This window comes from Daktulosphaira vitifoliae, unplaced genomic scaffold, assembly GCF_025091365.1.
Source record: "Daktulosphaira vitifoliae isolate Bord-2020 unplaced genomic scaffold, ASM2509136v1 Scaffold_1, whole genome shotgun sequence".
Classification (NCBI taxonomy): Eukaryota; Metazoa; Arthropoda; class Insecta; order Hemiptera; family Phylloxeridae; genus Daktulosphaira; species Daktulosphaira vitifoliae.
Genome location: NW_026099572.1, coordinates 35,897,886 through 35,907,332, shown reverse-complemented (window position 1 = coordinate 35,907,332; position 9,447 = coordinate 35,897,886). Strand labels below are relative to the sequence as shown.

At 22.6% G+C, this 9,447-nt stretch overlaps 1 protein-coding gene and 1 long non-coding RNA gene across 2 annotated transcripts in view; one reads left to right on the top strand and one right to left on the bottom strand.

Annotated features, from left to right (window-relative positions):
* LOC126894384 (uncharacterized) overlaps positions 1 to 9,447 on the bottom strand; it is a 90,531-nt gene that overhangs the window by 80,256 nt on the left and 828 nt on the right. The window lies entirely within an intron of this gene.
* Positions 205 to 7,808, top strand: LOC126894263 (ubiquitin carboxyl-terminal hydrolase 46). Its single transcript, XM_050665148.1, has 9 exons — positions 205 to 441; positions 2,668 to 2,748; positions 5,328 to 5,544; positions 6,407 to 6,487; positions 6,568 to 6,749; positions 6,813 to 6,968; positions 7,041 to 7,178; positions 7,291 to 7,434; positions 7,491 to 7,808. The coding sequence occupies exons 1-9, from the start codon at positions 439 to 441 to the stop codon at positions 7,644 to 7,646; spliced, it is 1,158 nt and encodes a 385-aa protein (XP_050521105.1). The 5' UTR covers positions 205 to 438; the 3' UTR covers positions 7,647 to 7,808.

The window sequence follows — 9,447 nt, the reverse complement described above, 5'->3', positions numbered from 1 at the left end:
AAAAAACATTCTTGATCGACTAGCATGTGAACGAATACAGCAAATCCCAATAGATGTCGCTTTTATGTAGCATCTTACTTATACAATACAATTGACAATTTAAAATGGTCATAAGGGTAACACTGTAAATTGTCGGCGAGTTTGTTTTTAATTATTGATAAATATCTCGATTTTCAACAACTTGACAAATTACGATAAGTCGTATTTTGATAACAGAAACAAATTGAAAGTACTTCATGGCATCTGCTGTAGTTTCATTTTACAACCGTCCGTAGTATTGTTTTAATTTTAGATTTTTTTTTAACGAGTTATTAAAATAAATAAATAAATATATGAAGTGAACCTGTATCTATCAATAGAATATTATTCCTTTAAGGTTATAGTCAAAACAATCATTCATTATGGCTTGATTGGAACTTAACGAAACCGTTCAGTAATATGGTACTAAGCTTTTTCACTAAATTATTTTAATAAATTTTCAGATATTTTTGAAAAAATATTATTTGGTTATTTTTTCATTCAAATATTTTTAGTGATTCATTTCATTTTATATTATTTTATTATTTAAACCTAAATTTACTAAAAATAAATCATTTTTTGGGATTCTCTGTTAAACGTAGTTAGTTTCAAAATATTATGTTTTAGAAATGTTGTAAAACAAAGTTTTACAATTTCAAATCAAAATATTAAATTTCTTAATATTCTAAAATAGAGCCAAGCTAATATCGCTTATAAATGAACAGTACTAAGTTTTTTTTACTAAAAAATTATATAATCTGATAGTGACAAGTTGTAGTTAGTAGTATTTATTTATTCATTTTGTTTTTTAAAGGTTTACAGGCTTTTTTAGGATTATTGCCAGTAAAACCAATTGCTTTCACCCTTCTCTATTGTGTACTAGATCTTCTCTATCATCCACTACCATCTTTAATGTATCTATGCTGATCATCTCATTCCATCATTGTCCAGGCGTTACTCTGGGTCTTATTGTGTCTGGTTTCTATCTTCTGACTATCCTAATGTGGCCTATCAATTTCCATATATAACTAACTTCATAGTCTTCTATTTTTAGACTTTATAGTCATATATGACTATATATCTTAGCCTATTGCTCCTATTGATTCCAATTATGTTTGTATTATCATAAAATACTTTTATTTCTTGGTTTTTNGGTTATTTTTTCATTCAAATATTTTTAGTGATTCATTTCATTTTATATTATTTTATTATTTAAACCTAAATTTACTAAAAATAAATCATTTTTTGGGATTCTCTGTTAAACGTAGTTAGTTTCAAAATATTATGTTTTAGAAATGTTGTAAAACAAAGTTTTACAATTTCAAATCAAAATATTAAATTTCTTAATATTCTAAAATAGAGCCAAGCTAATATCGCTTATAAATGAACAGTACTAAGTTTTTTTTACTAAAAAATTATATAATCTGATAGTGACAAGTTGTAATTAGTAGTATTTATTTATTCATTTTGTTTTTTAAAGGTTTACAGGCTTTTTTAGGATTATTGCCAGTAAAACCAATTGCTTTCACCCTTCTCTATTGTGTACTAGATCTTCTCTATCATCCACTACCATCTTTAATGTATCTATGCTGATCATCTCATTCCATCATTGTCCAGGCGTTACTCTGGGTCTTATTGTGTCTGGTTTCTATCTTCTGACTATCCTAATGTGGCCTATCAATTTCCATATATAACTAACTTCATAGTCTTCTATTTTTAGACTTTATAGTCATATATGACTATATATCTTAGCCTATTGCTCCTATTGATTCTAATTATGTTTGTATTATCATAAAATACTTTTATTTCTTGGTTTATTTTCAGCCAAATATTCTTTTTTCTGTTTCTTTTTAGACAAAATATTCAACTAAGAAGCTTTTGTTCAAAAATAACTAGTTTATTTTTAGATGCTCTTATTGTATAACATTGTTTTTGTTTTCCAAGATAACACTTTTTATTTAAATTGAGAAACCAATTCAAAATAACATCATTTTGTTTATAGTAATTTTTGTTTTATTTTCCCGTGGCTTTTTACGTCCTTGTTGATTTCAACTCCTAGAGTTATTGAAATTATCTACTCTTTTTAATTTATAGTCATCAATTTCCAAGTATTCCACTCTATAGTTGGAGTTATCCCTAGTTATAATAGTGTATTTTGTTTTATCCTTATATATTGTTAACATGATTATTTTTCCATTTTTTAACAAATTTGTTGCTGTAATCTATAATTTTGTTTTATTTTCTGCCATTATAAAGTTGTATTTATAACACAAAAAATATTTAAATTTTTTTCTTCTGCAATATTACAATTTTTAATGCAATATAATTACTGGCTAATTATAATTTTCAAAATTTATATTTAAATCTTTTATCTCGGTTAATGATATTTATTTTTGCATTCAAATTAAAGAAAATATTCCAAACAAATTTTCATTTATTTCATAATTGTGCCATTAAAATATTAGTTAATAAAGAGCTTTAAAAAATAAAAAAACTTATAACTGTTCATTTTTTTATGGTATTATTCTACTTTCTATATAGTAGATATTTATAAATATTTTAAAATATATTCAAATAAATAATACTATTTATTCATAGTATAAGGACTTTATTGTTATTTTTATTTTATTTGAATTTTCTGTTTTTCAGGGCGGTAATGTATCACAGCTCGAAAGAGATATTGGATCTGATCAATTTCCTCCCAATGAGCATTATTTTGGACTAGTTAATGTAAGGAATAATTTTCAAAAGTATTTTCGTTATTTTATACCAAAATTTTTTTAACTAAGTTAATAACCAAAGTTTGGAATTTCAAGTGATAAAAAAATATAAAAATGCTCACATAAATATTCACTAAAAAATAACAAAGTATATGGTAATAAAATCATTAAAAAAAATAAAAAGATGAAAAAAATGTTTTTCTTATGTTCTTACAAAAGTTAAAACAAATACATTTTTAAAAATTTTATGTACTTTAATTACGCTATAGGTATAAGGCTTCCTAATATTTTCAATTTTAAATGATCTTTGGTTGTGGCTTAAAATATTTAAGTGAGCTACGAATTATTTTATTTATTTGGATGTAATCCAACCATATCGGTAAAATTTCTGCAATTAATTTATGATATTTTTTTTACTATATGTTAACCTAATAATTTTTGTCAAGTACAGTATCAAATTTTTTATTATTTTTATAAACTAATTTTAATTGTGTTTGAACTTCTAAAAACACTAAAACTTCAATTAGTTGAATATTTTGCTGTTAAAGTTTGAAAATTATATCACAAAGAGTTTTTAAATATGATTTAAAATAGATTAAATTACTTTAGTCAATAATAAATATAACATGTTAACTAATTTTAGATGTTTACAGTGATATTAGTAAAAAAAAAAAAAATGCATATATAATAGAATATAAAACTATTATCAAGCATAAATTATATTTTACAACAATCATGTTGCCATCTTTGTCATCAAGTAATGAAATTTTAAACAAAAATTATTTAAAAAATATTTTTATTAGAACTGTTTTTTTTTTCTAAATATGCAAAAATATGTTCTAAATACATTAAATATAGAATCTTATTAGAATATAAAAAATAAAGTTTTGTCTTTCAAAAATACACAATAAAAAACTTGAATCGAACCATTATATTAATATGTATTTTCCTAACAAATATTTATTTGCCTAAAATTTTGAATGCTGTTAATAACTATACAGGGTGTTCAGTAAATCAGGAAACGGGTTTCTATTGTTCTCATTGTTACAAACAATGAGAACAATAGAAACCCGTTTCCTGACTTAGTGAACACCTTGTATAAGTCTATATTACTATTTCAGTAAAACCTTTTTTAATTTAACTTCACTTAATCTGGACTGCCTTTTAATAACATATATATTTATTTTGTGTTACAAGCTAAAATAAATATGAAAGCTATTTCCAAGAATTATGCATTTATGGTAAATTCTTGGAAATAGCTATTATGAATATCAGTTTTCAACCAAATTATTCAATTGTTAGTTATACTTATTCGATTATGTAATTAATGTCAGTTATCATCTGATATGATTCGAAGGTTTTAGTTTTTCATAAATGTTTTATTATTTTTTCATGTATGTATTAGTACATAATTTATATATTATCTGTTATTATTTATATATAATGTTGCTAAGTAAAAGTGTAAGCATTTATCTTTTTCCTTAACAATAAACTATAAATAATTCATAGAAAATCTTAAAAAAAGAGTATCTGTGTCAAGCATTTGTATATTATATGGGATTGCTAAACAAACTGTCGTCTCAGATTAAAGAAAGAAAGATGATATAAGAAAGTTTGTTCTGAAATTTAATGTAGAAATTGAAGCAAGTGCTATAAAAATAATATAGATGCCATTAGATCAATTCCTTGATGGTGTAGCTTGCAAATGGTTTAGTCAACTCTGTTCTTCTGGATTATCAATCTCTGGGGTTGAATTCAAGCTGCAATGGAAAGATAAACTAAAAAGTTTGATATATATATATATATATAACTTTCAGAAAGGTCGGGATGACCATTTAAATTCCAAAGGTGTCACAGGTGTGAAAGTATTAGTGTCGACAATAAAAGTGTTGAGTTAATCATAAAAAACTGAATGACATTTTAAAAATTATATAATCTTCACAGCTATATAATTATGATGAGATAGTGTTATATTGGACAGCATTACCAGACAGTACCCAATACCAAGGTTGAAAAAATCACATCAGGTAGAAAGATCGAATTTCTGCATTTTTATATCTTAATGCAAATTAAACTTACATGTTAAAGTCTATAAATGTAAGCAAAAGTAAAAAATCAATAAATAAAATAACTGTTATTATGAATTTGTTATAAGTTCACTAGTATAATAATTCAAAATATATTGATTTTACTAATAATGACATATTAATTATGTTATATTATACTTAGTATATCTGTTATAATACACATTCTCTTGGTTATTTTGTTTAATACATTGGTACTAACAAGTCCAGTGAATAATAAAGGCATAATTTTTTAATCTACTAATATTAAACTACTTTTATAGCACTTCAGTTATGTTACATTGATATATTTTAAAATGTAGAATGAAGAAGATGTTAACATTTTTTTTCTGTTTGCTTTATAGATTCAATTATAAAATGTTTTTGTTTAATATTCATTATCAAAATTTGAGCATGAGGCAATAAATATAATTCTAAAAAATTTATAATCACTTTATAAACAAATTTTCAGTTCAGTTATAGGAATTTTTTTAATTAAAGTAATATAATATTTTATCTTTTTCAGTTTGGAAATACTTGTTACAGCAATTCTGTGCTTCAAGCATTATATTTTTGTAAACCATTTCGTGAAAAAGTACTTGAATATAAGGCACGAAACAAAAGAAATAAAGAAACATTGCTTACTTGTTTAGCTGACCTTTTTCATAGTATTGCTACTCAAAAAAAAAAAGTTGGTTCAATTGCTCCCAAGAAGTTTATTAATAGATTAAGAAAAGAAAAAGGTTTGTTTTGTTTTTTATGTATTTTTGTTAAATTAATTGTATGCATAGTTGTGTACTTCAGTGAAACAGCTTATTTTTAATCTCCTAGTATATTTAAATTAATTTTTTCATGGAAAGAATATAAAAAATATTTATTGTATATTATATAATGTTAAATTTTTGTAAAGGAAAATATTGTTTAATTCAAAAAATTTTACAATAATATGTGTGATAATTTTGTTTTTCATCCCTTCAGGATTAAAATATAAAAATAGAACTTTTAATTGGAAACCCCTATATTTAGTTAAATATGATAAAAACAATATTTTTTTATTAGATGTACCATTCTTTTGCTTTTCCTTGTTAAACTTAATAATTTTTTTTTTTTTAATGATAATTTTTTGTTTATCTTACAGTAGTCATCATTTTTTCTTTTGTCATTTACAGTAGCAAGAATAAACACTGATGATAATTTATGACTCATTGAAACAGATTATTGTTGCTTACAATATTATAAAAACTAAATTAACAATGCATTTTTATTATAAATTTAAATATTTAAACAATTTTAAAACACAAATGGGTTAATCAAATTAATCATTAATTTTGTTATAAGAAGAAAAATTTTTTTTTTTATCATAACATTAAACTAATAATAGAGGTTTCTTTTAAAAATAATTAGTTTATGTTTTTATTTTTTGAAGGGATAAAAAATACATTTAACTACTTATTATTTTAATTTTTTAAATCATACAATATTTTCTTTCAAAGAAATTGAATATACTCATTTTCAGTTTCTGAAAAAATGAGTGTCTAATTGATAACTCAGTACTTGACATTATGTAAAATAATAGTTAAATTTTTGTTTTTATTGTTTTCATAGAAGAATTCAATAATTATATGCAACAGGATGCTCATGAGTTCTTGAATTTTCTAATTAACCATATTAATGAGATAATACTTTGTAAGAATTTTGATCTTAATTTTTTAACAATTTATATTGTTTTCTTTTTATGTAAAAATGAATCAAAATGTTTAATTTAGCTGAACGCAATCAAACAAATTGTAATGGTAAATCAAAAAATATAACCCCCAGTGTTATTGATGGAGAGTCTACATCAAGTAGTATTACTAGTTCAAGTAGTCATAGTGAAGATCCAACGTGGGTTCATGAAATATTCCAAGGTATACTAACAAGCGAAACTAGATGTCTTAACTGTGAAGAAGTATGTGCTTTTAATTAAATGTTAATTTTATTTATTTATTATTATATAAAACTATAATTCAAGGTTAGTAGCAAAGATGAAGATTTTTTTGATTTGCAAGTTGATATAGATCAAAATACAAGTATTACTCATTGTTTACGCTGTTTTAGTAATACAGAAATGCTATGTAGTGATAATAAATTTAAGTGTGACAACTGCTGTAGCTATCAAGAAGCTCAAGTATTTTATCTTATTAGTAATTTATTAATTTATATAATACAACAATATTGATGTATTATTTTAATATTTTAGAAATGTATGAGAGTTAAAAAGTTGCCCATGATTTTGGCTCTTCATCTAAAACGATTTAAATATATGGAACAATTTAATAGACACATCAAAGTATCCCATAGAGTAGTTTTTCCTCTAGAATTGAGATTATTTAATACAGTAATAAAAATATTTTTCCTTTTATTAAATTTTACATGAAATTGAATAAAAAAAATTAATGTTGTATAATAATTTTATTATAATAAATTTTAACTTTTACATTTCAATTTAGTCTGATGATGCTGTAAATCCAGACAGAATGTATAATCTTGTTGCTGTAGTTATTCATTGTGGTAGTGGTCCAAACAGAGGTCATTATATAAGTATTGTAAAAAGTCATGATTTTTGGTTATTATTTGATGATGACATGGTCGATGTAAGTTATAAAAATTATGTGAGATTTTGAACAATTAAATTGTTTATTTTATTTAGAAAATTGACCAATCAGCTATAGAAGATTTTTATGGGCTCACATCGGATCTACAAAAGTCCTCAGAAACAGGTTATATTTTATTTTATCAGTCCAGAGATGCTATTGATAATACAAAATCTGGATCAAATGATTCAAAAACTAATCATTGTAAATGATTTTTGATTATATTTTAATTGAAAAATTATGATTTATGTGTTTATATTTGTTAACCAAAGTGATATATACTTTAAAATTTAAATTGTTGACTATTAGTATGATTATATTTATGTGTCCAAAAATTGTGATTATAATGTTGATTGTTTCATGCAAAAATTGTATGTATTAGTCAAAAAATTTTTATTCATTAGCAATATTAATTTTTCTAATTTAATAATTAATCTTTTTATAAAAGAAAAAATCTTATATTATAATCAAATAGAATCATAGGCGCTAAGGATTCTTATTTACAATGAATAAATTTTTTATTTATTTTATCATCCTGGAATTTATTTGTAAATTAAGTAAATAAAATAAAATATTGGTACAAGATTTCATATAAAAAATTTCTAAAGCATTATATATATTTACTTTAATTAAGATTTAGCACTTAACAAATTTACAATTGATATTTGACTGAAATTTAAACATAAAATATTTTCATTAAATATTGTAATACAGATATGTAAAAATGATTTATATCATATTATGTAATTATTTTTTTTCATTTCACAAGTTGAATATAACTAATAATCTAATTACTTTAATTAAGACACATAATTTTTAAAAATCATTTTATGTATGTACTAAATGTATATGAACTTTAATTTTTGAATATTATAATCAGATAAGTTCGGTATTCTTTAGTGATATTAAAAAAAACAGTAATAAAATAAAGCAAAAAATAATTTAATATAAGATCATCAATTTATTTTTTACTAAAAATAATATATTCAATTTATTATGTTAACTAAATTTAATTTATTGCTACTAATTAATTATAATTCTACAGTTTATAATCGGAAATCTATTTAACTACTGAAAGTTACCAATTCTTTATAAATTATTTTTTGTTAAAATAACAGCTATATAAATTGATTTTTTTTTAAATTTTAATATTAATTTATAAAACCTATTAATACATATTATGTTTAAATTAGTAATCATTAGATAATTTGTTGTACTCGAGCAATATTATATTGTTTTAAAGTGGTTGGTAGTTAATCTTTGATGTTAGATTGTAGTGTAAAATAATATTATCCTTAAATATTAAAGCTGTTTTGTTTTTTTTTTAATTTTATGTACAAATAAATTAAAATATATTTTGTTTAAAAAATTTCAAAATAATATTCAAATAACTTGTTTTTTTTTTTTAATTTTTAAGTAACACAAGGTTAGGATTTGAATTTTTTATAATCAAATTTTTTGAAGTTAGCTACTTTATTGTGAAAATCATTATTATCTATATTTTTATAGCCATAGAATTTTATAGTATAAACTACTGTAAAATCACTCAAGTGATAACCCAAACTTCACTCTTGCTAAACTTAGTGCCAATCAATCCGCTGTACTATTGCCTAAATATCAGTGATAGATTTTCAACGTTTTTCGGTGGGGGTGTTGATGTGCCTAGATGAAGTCAAGTCTTTAACAATAATATCTTGGGACTATTTTTTCTTTTTTAAGCTTTATAAATTAATTAAGGATCATATCGGCCTCCACCAATGGAGGAAGTTTCTAAATCATTGATACTGCGAGACGGTTGGTTAGTCTGTCGAACTTGGGACTATATTGTGTTAAAAAACAAATTTGTTTATTAAGTGTACATAATAAACATACCAAGCAAATTACTGTAAATAATATTCTAAATAAACTCATAATAATGTCTGTAAACTTAAAATAATTAATTTTCATTTTAGCTTCGATGCGAAGCTGAGAAGGTATTGGTTTTACTAAGATGTGTTTTTTTTTTTTTTTTTT